General features: G+C 44.9%; 2 protein-coding genes across 3 annotated transcripts in view; both read left to right on the top strand.

The window, feature by feature from the left end:
- Positions 1–8,307, top strand: part of seh1l (SEH1-like (S. cerevisiae)) — a 51,825-nt gene extending 43,518 nt beyond the window's left edge. For both annotated transcript variants that reach the window (XM_038971508.1, XM_038971510.1), the window contains exons 9-10: positions 6,728–6,790; positions 7,053–8,307. In XM_038971508.1, coding sequence (XP_038827436.1) covers positions 6,728–6,790; positions 7,053–7,133 — 144 coding nt within the window. In that variant the 3' untranslated portion in view covers positions 7,134–8,307. The remainder of the gene's footprint in view (positions 1–6,727; positions 6,791–7,052) is intronic.
- A 1,378-nt stretch (positions 8,308–9,685) lies between these two features.
- The window catches only part of rnmt (RNA (guanine-7-) methyltransferase), a 36,645-nt gene continuing 31,814 nt past the window's right edge, over positions 9,686–14,516 (top strand). The window contains exons 1-5 of the mRNA XM_038972254.1: positions 9,686–9,723; positions 10,214–10,473; positions 10,588–10,714; positions 10,863–10,985; positions 11,220–11,335. Of these exons, the coding sequence (XP_038828182.1) occupies positions 10,297–10,473; positions 10,588–10,714; positions 10,863–10,985; positions 11,220–11,335 (543 nt within the window). The 5' untranslated portion in view covers positions 9,686–9,723; positions 10,214–10,296. The remainder of the gene's footprint in view (positions 9,724–10,213; positions 10,474–10,587; positions 10,715–10,862; positions 10,986–11,219; positions 11,336–14,516) is intronic.

Raw genomic sequence — 14,516 nt, 5'->3', positions numbered from 1 at the left:
GTGACTTGTAGACTCCACCACCACACTGTGACTCTGTAGACTCCACCACACTGTGACTCTGTAGACTCCACCACCACACTGTGACTCTGTAGACTCCACCACCACACTGTGACTGCACTATGACTCTGTAGACTCCATCACCACACTGTGACTCTGTAGACTCCACCACCACACTGTGACTCTGTAGACTCCACCACCACCCTGTGACTCTGTAGACTCCACCACCACACTGTGACTGCACTATGACTCTGTAGACTCCACCACCACACTGTGACTGCACTGTGACTCTGTAGACTCCACCACCACACTGTGACTGCACTGTGACTCTGTAGACTCCACCACCACACTGTGACTCTGTAGACTCCACCACCACACTGTGACTCTGTAGACTCCACCACCACACTGTGACTGTACTATGACTCTGTAGACTCCACCACCACACTATGACTCTGTAGACTCCACCACCACACTGTGACTCTGTAGACTCCACCACCACACTGTGACTGTACTATGACTCTGTAGACTCCACCACCACACTGTGACTGCACTATGACTCTGTAGACTCCACCACCACACTGTGACTCTGTAGACTCCACCACCACACTGTGACTCTGTAGAAATGTCTAGGAGAAACAATTGCTCAGCCGCGAAGTAGGCCACACAAGCTCACAGAACAGGAGCATAAAAATCATCAGTAACACTCACAACCAACCAAGTCCTTTTGTATATACAGTGTACCTTCCACACCTGTCAACACACAGCCAGACTATGATTTATGATTTATTTATTTATTCAACTATGGTCGTGCCAAATAATGCCCCTCACCCCAAAAAGTCCCGCCCCCCCCCCCCCCCCCCGCATCACAATGGAATTCGATAAACTATGAGCGTTCCGTTGCTATATCAATGGTGTAATGACCTAATGACTTGAATTTTGGAGCTCATTACAGCCTAAATGCTGTTCTTTTCATCCCCACAATGCAAAAAAGGCTGATTTCTACGACAATTTCGCTGTTTAAACAAGTTTTGTTTAGCTAATCAAATTAACACCTTACTTCTAACTACTTTTGGATAACTTGTTAACATTACAACATGAAATCCATGTCTTAAACGTTGCAAAGAAATCTGCTTGACACATTAATGTTACTTCAAATCAAATCAAGTTTATTTTATATAGCCCTTCGTACATCAGCTAATATCTCGAAGTGCTGTACAGAAACCCAGCCTAAAACCCCAAACAGCAAGCAATGCAGGTGTACTTACCTTACAGATCACGAAGTCAGCTAATTTCCACACCATTCATATGCAAATGTATTTGATTCATACACTGCCTTGTCTGGCTGTCATGTTTTTATTTTAACCTGCCCTTCCCTTATCTACACTGAAATAATATCATTTCAGTCGTTCTCAATTAGGATATATTATTTTTTATCTCACATAGCTCATTAGTACACCCTTGTGGTTGAATATATATGTGCAGTATCTATTGTAGATCCTCAGATACAACAATGAATTATGTGGAACTAATAAATAGACAGACCGTTCTCTCTGCTACCGCACAGCAAGTAGTACCGATGCACCAAGTCTGGAACCAACAGGACCCTGAACAGCTTCTACCCACAAGCCAGAAGACTGCTACATAGTTAGTCCGGGTAGCTATTAGTTAACTACTTAAATATCCATACTGAACAAACATATTTGTATTTATTATGGATCCAAACTAGCTGCCTCTTCCCGGGGTCCAGCAAAATTAAGGCAGTTTATACAATTTTAAAAATATTACAATACATTCACAGATTTCACAACACACTGTGTGCCCTCAGGCCCCTACTCCACCACTACCACATATCTGCAGTACTAAATCCATGTGTATGTATAGTGCGTATGTTATCGTGTGTTTGCATGCTGTTCCATAAGGTGATTTTTTTAATCTGTTTTTTAAATCTAATTTTACAGCTTGTGTCAGTTACTTGATGTGGAATAGAGTTCCATGTAGTCATGGTTCTATGTAGTACTGTGGAATAGAGTTCCATGTTGTCATGGCTCTGTGTAGTACTGTGTGCCTCCCATAGTCTGTTCTGGACATGGGGACTGTGAAGAGACCTCTGGTGGCATGTCTTGTGTGGTATGCATGGCTGTCTGAGCTGTGTGCCAGTACTTTAGACAGACCGCTCGGTGTATTCAACATGTCATTACCTCTCAAACACAAGTAGTGATGAAGTTAATCTCTCCTCCACATTGAGCCAGGAGAGATTGACATGCATATTATTAATATTAGCTCTCTGTGTACATCCAAGGGCCAGCTGTGCTGCCCTGTTCTGAGCCAATTGCAATATTCCGAAGTCCTTTTTTGTGGCACCTGACCACACGACTGAACAGTAGTCAAGGTGTGACAAAACTAGGGCCTGTAGGACCTGCCTTGTTGATAGTGTTGTTAAGAAGGCAGAGCAGCGCTTTATTATAGACAGACTTCTCCCCATCTTACCTACTACTGCATCAATATGTTTTGACCATGACAGTTTACGATCTAGTGTTACTCCAAGCAGTTTAGTCATCTCAACTTGCTCAATATCCACATTATTTATTACAAGATTTAGTTGAGGTTCAGTGCTTTTAGTTTCAGAAGTATTTAGGACTAACTTATTCCTTGCCCCCCCCCCCACTCTGAAACTAACTGCGGCTCTTTGTTGAGTGTTGCAGTCATGTCAGTTGCTGTAGTAGCTGACGTGTTGAGTCATCCGCATACATAGAAACTCTGGCTTTACTCAAAGTCAGTGACATGTCGTTATAAATGCAACATTCAACAATTTCAAAGGTTTTACTGAGTTAGTTCATATAAGGAAATCAGCCAATTGAAATAAATTCATTAGGCCCTAATGGATTTCACATGACTGGGAATACAGATATGAATCTGTTGGTCACAGATACATTAAAAGGAGGTAGGGGTGTGGATCAGAAAACCAGTCAATATCTGGTGTGACCACCATTTGTCTCCTACAGCGTAACACATCTCCTTCACATAGAGTTGATCAGGCTGTTGATTGTGGCCTGTGGAATGTTGTCCCACTCCTCTTCAGTGGCTGTGCAAAGTTGCTGGATATTGGCGGGAACTGGAACAAGCTGTTGTACACGTCGATCCAGAGCATCCCACACATGCTCAATGGATGACATGTCAGGTTAGTATGCAGGCCTTGAAAGAACTAGGACATTTTCAGCTTCCAGGAATTGTGCACAGATCCTTACATTTTAGAGTGGCATTTTATTGTCCCCAGCACAAGGTGCACCTGTGTAAGGCTCATGCTGTTTAATTAATCAGCTTCTTGATATGCCACACCTGTCAGGTGGATGGATTATCTTGACAAAGGAGAAATGCAAACTAAAAGGGATGTAAACATATTTGTGCACAATATTTGAGAGAAATCAGCTTTTTGTGCATATAGAACATTTATGGGATTTCAGCTCATGAAACATGGAACCAACACTTCACATGTGTTTATCCTTTTTGCACTAACTCTTGACTCATCACATACGCTGCTGTTACTGGTTATTATCTATCCTGATGCCTAGTCACTTTATCCCTACCCATATGTACATATCTACCTCAATTACCTCGTACCCTTGCACATCGACTCAGTACTGGTACCCCGTGTATATAGCCATGTTATCATTGACTCAGTACTGGTACCCCGTGTATATAGCCATGTTATCATTGACTCAGTACTGGTACCCCGTGTATATAGCCATGTTATCATTGACTCAGTACTGGTACCCCGTGTATATAGCCATGTTATCATTGACTCAGTACTGGTACCCCGTGTATATAACCATGTTATCATTGACTCAGTACTGGTACCCCGTGTATATAGCCATGTTATCATTGACTCAGTACTGGTTACCCCGTGTATATAACCATGTTATCATTGACTCAGTACTGGTACCCCGTGTATATAGCCATGTTATCATTGACTCAGTACTGGTACCCCTTGTATATAGCCATGTTATCATTGACTCAGTACTGGTACCCCTTGTATATAGCCATGTTATCATTGACTCAGTACTGGTACCCCGTGTATATAGCCATGTTATCATTGACTCAGTACTGGTACCCCCGTGTATATAGCCATGTTATCATTGACTCAGTACTGGTACCCCGTGTATATAGCCATGTTATCATTGACTCAGTACTGGTACCCCGTGTATATAGCCATGTTATCATTGACTCAGTACTGGTACCCCTTGTATATAGCCATGTTATCATTGACTCAGTACTGGTACCCCGTGTATATAGCCATGTTATCATTGACTCAGTACTGGTACCCCGTGTATATAGCCATGTTATCATTGACTCAGTACTGGTACCCCGTGTATATAGCCATGTTATCATTGACTCAGTACTGGTACCCCGTGTATATAACCATGTTATCATTGACTCAGTACTGGTACCCCGTGTATATAGCCATGTTATCATTGACTCAGTACTGGTACCCCCGTGTATATAGCCATGTTATCATTGACTCAGTACTGGTACCCCGTGTATATAACCATGTTATCATTGACTCAGTACTGGTACCCCGTGTATATAGCCATGTTATCATTGACTCAGTACTGGTACCCCGTGTATATAGCCATGTTATCATTGACTCAGTACTGGTACCCCGTGTATATAACCATGTTATCATTGACTCAGTACTGGTACCCCCGTGTATATAGCCATGTTATCATTGACTCAGTACTGGTACCCCGTGTATATAGCCATGTTATCATTGACTCAGTACTGGTACCCCGTGTATATAACCATGTTATCATTGACTCAGTACTGGTACCCCGTGTATATAACCATGTTATCATTGACTCAGTACTGGTACCCCGTGTATATAACCATGTTATCATTGACTCAGTACTGGTACCCCGTGTATATAGCCATGTTATCATTGACTCAGTACTGGTACCCCTTGTATATAGCCATGTTATCATTGACTCAGTACTGGTACCCCGTGTATATAGCCATGTTATCATTGACTCAGTACTGGTACCCCGTGTATATAGCCATGTTATCATTGACTCAGTACTGGTACCCCTTGTATATAACCATGTTATCATTGACTCAGTACTGGTACCCCGTGTATATAACCATGTTATCATTGACTCAGTACTGGTACCCCGTGTATATAACCATGTTATCATTGACTCAGTACTGGTACCCCGTGTATATAGCCATGTTATCATTGACTCAGTACTGGTACCCCGTGTATATAGCCATGTTATCATTGACTCAGTACTGGTACCCCGTGTATATAGCCATGTTATCATTGACTCAGTACTGGTACCCCTTGTATATAACCATGTTATCATTGACTCAGTACTGGTACCCCGTGTATATAGCCATGTTATCATTGACTCAGTACTGGTACCCCGTGTATATAGCCATGTTATCATTGACTCAGTACTGGTACCCCTTGTATATAACCATGTTATCATTGACTCAGTACTGGTACCCCGTGTATATAACCATGTTATCATTGACTCAGTACTGGTACCCCGTGTATATAGCCATGTTATCATTGACTCAGTACTGGTACCCCGTGTATATAGCCATGTTATCATTGACTCAGTACTGGTACCCCGTGTATATAGCCATGTTATCATTGACTCAGTACTGGTACCCCGTGTATATAGCCATGTTATCATTGACTCAGTACTGGTACCCCTTGTATATAACCATGTTATCATTGACTCAGTACTGGTACCCCGTGTATATAGCCATGTTATCATTGACTCAGTACTGGTACCCCGTGTATATAGCCATGTTATCATTGACTCAGTACTGGTACCCCTTGTATATAACCATGTTATCATTGACTCAGTACTGGTACCCCGTGTATATAACCATGTTATCATTGACTCAGTACTGGTACCCCGTGTATATAACCATGTTATCATTGACTCAGTACTGGTACCCCGTGTATATAGCCATGTTATCATTGACTCAGTACTGGTACCCCGTGTATATAACCATGTTATCATTGACTCAGTACTGGTACCCCGTGTATATAACCATGTTATCGTTACTGATTGCATATTTATTCCTTGTTATTGTTTCTCTCTGCATTGTTGGGAAGGGCCTGTAAGTAAGCATTTCACTGTTAGTCTACATCTGTTAAAGAAGCGTGTGACAAATAATATTTGATTTGAATGGTGTTGTAAATGGTGTTGTAAATGGGGGTGTTAATGGTGTTGTTAATGGTGTTGATGTTAATGGTGGTGTTAAAGCAAAAGAAAATGTCAGTTTGACATTAAGGCTTCCTACTCCAAATGTCACCAACAATAACACCGTTATATTTCAGTATTTCAGCTGAAATCAAACCTAGAAAACCGTGTAGCACATCTCACTGTGAATAGTTCTGTTTTAGTTGGCAAGCCAATGGAGGACAAGTATTTTTTAATATTTCAGATACATTTCTCTATATAACATTGTAAAAACAACAACCTTCTTGTAACAGGAGCCAGTGTGAATATTGTGGTTGTGACAGACTGGGGACCTTAAGTGTTTAATAGTCTACTTCTGCAGTGAAACAATTCAAAGCCCACTCCTCTACCACACACACCATGTTCTTCTGGAATCACTCCTTCATCCAAATATTTCCCAGAAAATATAGCACCTATTTTTCAACATACCGGTATGTATTTTTCTACATTTAACTCCATATAACTATTTTTCTCCTTACCAGATCCATTGTAACCTTTGCTATTTAAGCAGGTGCAGCACCCTTTGCAGTCAAGCAGATGTGGAGGTGAGAAGAGATGCTTTGATGTTATGAGTATGTGGTGTCTGATTAAGTCAGTTTAGGGCGATGTGTCCACCCATCCTTTTTAAGGGCTATAGTGGCCATATAAACATATATTTAATCATATCCAGGAATTACCATGATATCTACTCCGGCTTCTTTCTGAAAGACACTTTGTCTTTGGTCTCTTGGAGTTTCTCTGCCAACTTGTCCTTGTTATCCCCAATCCTCCCTGACAGACGATCTCTGGTCTCTTCCATCTTCTCAGAGAACCTGTCCTTGGTCTCTTCCATCTTCTCAGAGAGGCGTTCCCTGGTCTCCTCCATCTTGTCCTGCAGATACTCCTTAACAGGCGGTGGGGTGGTCATGTGGCCATGTTTACGGAGGTACCTGATCGAGAGGGACGTCCCCCCTAATGTCACGGTGTACCTGGCTGGGGTGGCAATCTGACAATAAACAACATGGACATTGTGATGTGTTAAGATGAATGTGGTGATTTAGCTCAGGACCAACACTCAAAAGAACTGTCATAGTCCAACATGCAATGAGATGAGCATTCTTACCTTGTACATGGCATACGCAGTCAGTGCATAGCCACTCTGGGAATGCTCCAACAGCTTAACAAGCTTCTCCGGGAATCCAACATACTCCAGAAACGGAACCACATTTATACCCCTAAATGGTTCATTTAATATGGTTAATTTTCTATGACATCAAGTCAGTCAAGTGTCAACAACTAAAATAATGACCATCACTGAGCCCGCCTGAGCCTAAATAAAGCAGGCCAGACGTACACTATTCTGATTAAACAATCAGGGTTGTCTATCTAAATGAGACTCAGTGGTGCCTGTGTCAGCCAGTAACCTCAGGTTGACCGGGGATGGAGAAAAGCCCATTATCACTAATGCCCATATGGAGAGGAGAAACAGCCTCAGAAAAACATCTCACATTGTACATGAATGTTTATGGGTTTGTCCCTTCTTCTCATTTCACTTTGCTAAGTAATATTTTGATATTGCTGTACAACTTTATTACTCGTAACTTTCTGCATGGCAGCGTAGCAAAGAACTGTTTGTAATTAATAACTCGTTCCTTATTATGTACTTTGTATTTCATGCTGCATTTTTGTGATACAGAGCTCCCTTGCAAAAGAGACATTGGAACTTTCCTACATAGATAAAGATGAAATAAAACTTACTGCATGGCAGCATAGTAAAACGTCCCGAACCACATGGAGGAGGTGATGAGGTGAAGGGGAATCATGACCTTCCCATACTGCTTTAGAGTCCTCCTGAACCTCTGGACCAGCCCAATGGACCGGTCCCCCAGGATATCCTCCTGGCCTGGGTCAGCCTGGCTATGGCCCTCTTCCGTGGTGGACTTACGGGGTGCTGTGGTCCACACTGCTCCTGATGTGCTCACCCAGCGTGGGCTAGGGATGAGGCAAGCGTTCCTGAGGAAGTAGGAGGCCATCCGTGGACCCAAGATGGTGGACGGCTGCAAGGTAACTGGGCCCAGAAGCATGGATCGCAGGGCAGCTGATTGCCACAAGGCTCTCTGGTTAAAGAGATGCTGCATCTTCTTACTGTTGCTGCCTAGTCCACCCTCTGTAGCAAAACAACATTAGACACTTGGTTCCAATGAGCGTTTTTGTATTCACATGTTTTATTCAACAACATAGCTAAAACCAATCATTATTGATGTGATCAGAAAAGTTACATTTTATTCTCAACAATGGATGACATTAACGCGACTAGTGTAATACTTGGTGCATGTTGAATGTGTAAAACAGTCATACAGAACAATGCCATAACTACCTTAGTTGAATAACGGTTCAGTAAAGTTGATCCAGCTGCTGAAATGGAAGACAAGCAAAGTTATCTAGGATAACCATCCAACTCAATGTTCTATCACTCACTCATGTTCAATGAACTTCTATCTAATTATTCAACCACCATTTCATGTAGCTGGTCGCTACACAAATCAAAGCATGGATTGCATTAATAGTTTAACGATAGGCAACGCCTTGATCAGCCCGACAATGTTATACTGCAAGGCAAACGCAGCGTTCCATTGGAAGTGAATGTACTTGTGTACCAAAACTCAATGATCGAGGTAGGCACGTCGTTGGCTAACTAGCCGTAGGGGTTAGTTAGCAACATTTTAATTTCATGTAACCTTTATTTAACTAGGCAAGCCAGTTAAACAAATTATTATTTACAATGAAGGCCTACCCGAGCCAACCCCTCCCATAACGCGGGAGACGCTGGCCCAATTGTGCTATGTCCTATTGGATTCCCGGTCACGGTCGGTTGTGATACAGCCCGAGATCGAACCGGGGTCTGTAGTGACGCCTCTCGCACTGAGATGCAGTACCTTAGACCGCTGCGCCACTCGGGAGGCCCCAAACACCGCACAACGTTGATGGCAACACACAATGTAAGCCAGCAACAAAACATACATTTATCATCATATATTTAAAGGAACGTACTTGACAATCCGACATGGTGTTTCGTTCTTTCAACCCAGGCTAAAGTTTAGATTTGTCCTTCTGGCATTCAGCAGAAAATCCTCACGTCGCATAAATATTACGTCAAGTGATAGGCCCGCAAGGATTTGTGGGAAGAGTAGTCCAGACATCCGGCAGCTCTGCGCCGCCAAACACGCCACTGACGTTTGTTGCGTTTTCTACAAAATTGAAAGCATCACTTGATCACCAAAACACAATGAAAGCATGTTGATTTACTTCACATATTGCATAATGTGTTCCCCTATAGCTAACAGATAATGTGAGAAAAAGTAATATTACATAATGGCAGTCAGTCATCAAAAAGCATCCATTCGCACTCCGGGCCAGTGGGGGGCGGGATACCGTATATGTTGGTGTTGGAAACTACAAAATGACGACCGTCGCAAACGCTTAATGGCGGAAAACTCAAGTGAGTGGGAACACTGTTTTTTCCAATGTTATGCGGTGTTGTAGCTAAATGTACAGTGCCGTTCGTTAGCTAGCTTTTTTCCATAATGTTTTCAACACGTTGAAATAATTACATTGTACTTACTCTTTGCACCAAGCTACTTTTAAGTGTGTGTTTTTCATATGTGCAAATGATGCTATCCAGGATGAAATATGCTTAGCCAGCTAACGGCTAGCTTGCTACTGTAACCAACGTTAGTTAGCTAGCTGGTGCTACTTCCACTCTGTTACACATTGTTGTTATTGATCTGTTTCCAGTTCAGAAGTTGCTCATCTCATATACAGAACACAAACAGCTTTTATACTGTCTAATTAGCTAAATAATTTAGATGCATTTGAAAACCAAGTACCAGTAATGTTAGCTTAGAAGATACATTTCACTAGCATTTAACGTTAGCTACCTTGTTCTGTGAAAGTAAATAACATCTCTTGATTTTACAAATTATTTGCAGAACTTTACTGAAGTTGAACGTGCCATTGCAATCATTTTGATAAAACACTCCTGCAAAAGTTGACTCTTCTCTGACCAGTGGAGATGGCAGAGGTTGATCAGGCTGTGGATCTGTCCAAGACAGAGACAGGAGAGGGTGGGAATGGCCATCTGTCTTCCACTGCAGACCGAAACAGTGGGTCCAGTACAGGACAGAAGTCTACCACCAAGAGGACGCATGAAGATGAGGAAGAGGACGACAGCTCTCCAACTAAGAAACAGGTAAGAAATGGATAAATTAGAAAGCATCTGAACTTATTAATTAGATAACTATTGAATGATATATCAGTGAATCATCCCTCTCTCGTTCTCTCTCGCCCGCCCCCCATGTTCCAGCATGGTCATGGAGAAAAGGTGGCGACCCACTACAACACTCTCCAGGAGACCGGCCTCGCTGCCAGGAGCCAGAGCAGAATATTCTACATGAGGAACTTCAACAACTGGCTTAAAAGTGTTCTAATTGGTGAGATTCTAAACTACTATTAAAAATGTTTCCACTGTTCATCTGCTAGCTGATTTAAATACAGTAGATTCCTCAGGGCACGTTTGCACTCAGTTAGTCTTTGTGGTCATGATATCTTGTAAACTAGTTGACCCTCCCATCCTCCCAGGTGAGATCCTGGACACGGTGCGTCAGAGCCGCAGAGAGCTGTCTGTTCTGGACCTGGGCTGTGGGAAAGGTGGAGACCTGCTCAAGTGGAGGAAAGGACACATTAGCCGGTTGGTCTGTGCAGGTAGGTACAGGACAATATTTAGCCATTTTTTTTCTGTCTGAGTAACAGTCAGCACGATTACAAAAAGCTTGTTCCCAACCACATCTAGGATCTTTCTCAGTCTTCCCTCGATTGCTTGTGTCCTCTCCTCACTGGTGTACTGAGCAGTAGGTAGAGAGGACATGAGAAATGGGGGAAGGCCTGTTGAAAAGAAGCCTTGAGGTGAACTACGGTTTATTTTTCATGTGTTGTCAGACATAGCAGCAGTGTCGGTGGAGCAGTGCCAGGTTCGTTATGAGTATATGAGGAAGAGGGGTCATCCTAACGAACGTATCTTCTCTGCGGAGTTCATCACAGCCGACTGTACCAAGGTACACACACACACACCCTCTCTCTACACATACAACACAAAGTGGTCATTTGTTTTGTTCTGAAAAATTAGAAAATCTGAATATCACAATGTTCTGTGTGCATAAATAGATTGCCTAAAAATGTAACTTTCACTCATACATTATCCTATTGAGGCCCAGTGTAGAGGCACCGTGTCACATTGCCTAGTGTAGAGGCACCGTGTCACATTGCCTAGTGTAGAGGCACCGTGTCACATTGCCTAGTGTAGAGGCACCGTGTCACATTGCCTAGTGTAGAGGCACCGTCTCACATTGCCTAGTGTAGAGGCACCGTCTCACATTGCCTAGTGTAGAGGCACCGTCTCACATTGCCTAGTGTAGAGGCACCGTCTCACATTGCCTAGTGTAGAGGCACCGTCTCACATTGCCTAGTGTAGAGGCACCGTCTCACATTGCCTAGTGTAGAGGCACCGTGTCACATTGCCTAGTGTAGAGGCACCGTGTCACATTGCCTAGTGTAGAGGCACCGTGTCACATTGCCTAGTGTAGAGGCACCGTGTCACATTGCCTAGTGTAGAGGCACCGTGTCACATTGCCTAGTGTAGAGGCACCGTCTCACATTGCCTAGTGTAGAGGCACCGTGTCACATTGCCTAGTGTAGAGGCACCGTGTCACATTGCCTAGTGTAGAGGCACCGTGTCACATTGCCTAGTGTAGAGGCACCGTGTCACATTGCCTAGTGTAGAGGCACCGTGTCACATTGCCTAGTGTAGAGGCACCGTGTCACATTGCCTAGTGTAGAGGCACCGTGTCACATTGCCTAGTGTAGAGGCACCGTGTCACATTGCCTAGTGTAGAGGCACCGTGTCACATTGCCTAGTGTAGAGGCACCGTGTCACATTGCCTAGTGTAGAGGCACCGTGTCACATTGCCTAGTGTGGAGGCACCGTGTCACATTGCCTAGTGTGGAGGCACCGTGTCACATTGCCTAGTGTGGAGGCACCGTGTCACATTGCCTAGTGTAGAGGCACCGTGTCACATTGCCTAGTGTAGAGGCACCGTGTCACATTGCCTAGTGTAGAGGCACCGTGTCACATTGCCTAGTGTAGAGGCACCGTGTCACATTGCCTAGTGTAGAGGCACCGTGTCACATTGCCTAGTGTAGAGGCACCGTGTCACATTGCCTAGTGTAGAGGCACCGTGTCACATTGCCTAGTGTAGAGGCACCGTGTCACATTGCCTAGTGTAGAGGCACCGTGTCACATTGCCTAGTGTAGAGGCACCGTGTCACATTGCCTAGTGTAGAGGCACCGTGTCACATTGCCTAGTGTAGAGGCACCGTGTCACATTGCCTAGTGTAGAGGCACCGTGTCACATTGCCTAGTGTAGAGGCACCGTGTCACATTGCCTAGTGTAGAGGCACCGTGTCACATTGCCTAGTGTAGAGGCACCGTGTCACATTGCCTAGTGTAGAGGCACCGTGTCACATTGCCTAGTGTAGAGGCACCGTGTCACATTGCCTAGTGTAGAGGCACCGTGTCACATTGCCTAGTGTAGAGGCACCGTGTCACATTGCCTAGTGTAGAGGCACCGTGTCACATTGCCTAGTGTAGAGGCACCGTGTCACATTGCCTAGTGTAGAGGCACCGTGTCACATTGCCTAGTGTAGAGGCACCGTGTCACCGTGTCACATTGCCTGTTGTAGAGGCACCGTGTCACATTGCCTGTTGTACAGGCACCGTGTCACATTGCCTGTTGTACAGGCACCGTGTCACATTGCCTGTTGTACAGGCACCGTGTCACATTGCCTGTTGTACAGGCACCGTGTCACATTGCCTGTTGTACAGGCACCGTGTCACATTGCCTGTTGTACAGGCACCGTGTCACATTGCCTGTTGTACAGGCACCGTGTCACATTGCCTGTTGTACAGGCACCGTGTCACATTGCCTGTTGTACAGGCACCGTGTCACATTGCCTGTTGTAGAGGCACCGTGTCACATTGCCTGTTGTAGAGGCACCGTGTCACATTGCCTGTTGTAGAGGCACCGTGTCACATTGCCACCGTGTCACATTGCCACCGTGTCACATTGCCACCGTGTCACATTGCCTAGTGTAGAGGCACCGTCTCACATTGCCTAGTGTAGCGGCACCGTGTCACATTGCCTAGTGTAGAGGCACCGTGTCACATTGCCTAGTGTAGCGGCACCGTGTCACATTGCCTAGTGTAGAGGCACCGTGTCACATTGCCTAGTGTAGAGGCACCGTGTCACATTGCCTAGTGTAGAGGCACCGTGTCACATTGCCTAGTGTAGAGGCACCGTGTCACATTGCCTAGTGTAGAGGCACCGTGTCACATTGCCTAGTGTAGAGGCACCGTGTCACATTGCCTAGTGTAGAGGCACCGTGTCACATTGCCTAGTGTAGAGGCACCGTCTCACATTGCCTAGTGTAGAGGCACCGTCTCACATTGCCTAGTGTAGCGGCACCGTGTCACATTGCCTAGTGTAGAGGCACCGTGTCACATTGCCTAGTGTAGCGGCACCGTGTCACATTGCCTAGTGTAGAGGCACCGTGTCACATTGCCTAGTGTAGAGGCACCGTGTCACATTGCCTGTTGTAGAGGCACCGTGTCACATTGCCTAGTGTAGCGGCACCGTCTCACATTGCCTAGTGTAGAGGCACCGTCTCACATTGCCTAGTGTAGCGGCACCGTGTCACATTGCCTAGTGTAGAGGCACCGTGTCACATTGCCTAGTGTAGAGGCACCGTGTCACATTGCCTAGTGTAGAGGCACCGTGTCACATTGCCTGTTGTAGAGGCACCGTGTCACATTGCCTAGTGTAGAGGCACCGTCTCACATTGCCTAGTGTAGCGGCACCGTGTCACATTGCCTGTTGTACAGGCACCGTGTCACATTGCCTGTTGTACAGGCACCGTGTCACATTGCCTGTTGTACAGGCACCGTGTCACATTGCCTGTTGTACAGGCACCGTGTCACATTGCCTGTTGTAGAGGCACCGTGTCACATTGCCTGTTGTAGAGGCACCGTGTCACATTGCCTGTTGTAGAGGCACCGTGTCACATTGCCACCGTGTCACATTGCCACCGTGTCACATTGCCACCGTGTCACATTGCCTAGTGTAGAGGCACCGTCTCACATTGCCTAGTGTAGCGGCACCGTGTCACATTGCCTAGTGTAGA

Source organism: Salvelinus namaycush, chromosome 32 (assembly GCF_016432855.1).
Source record: "Salvelinus namaycush isolate Seneca chromosome 32, SaNama_1.0, whole genome shotgun sequence".
In the NCBI taxonomy this organism is placed as follows: domain Eukaryota; kingdom Metazoa; phylum Chordata; class Actinopteri; order Salmoniformes; family Salmonidae; genus Salvelinus; species Salvelinus namaycush.
This window is presented reverse-complemented; position numbering and strand designations above follow the sequence as displayed.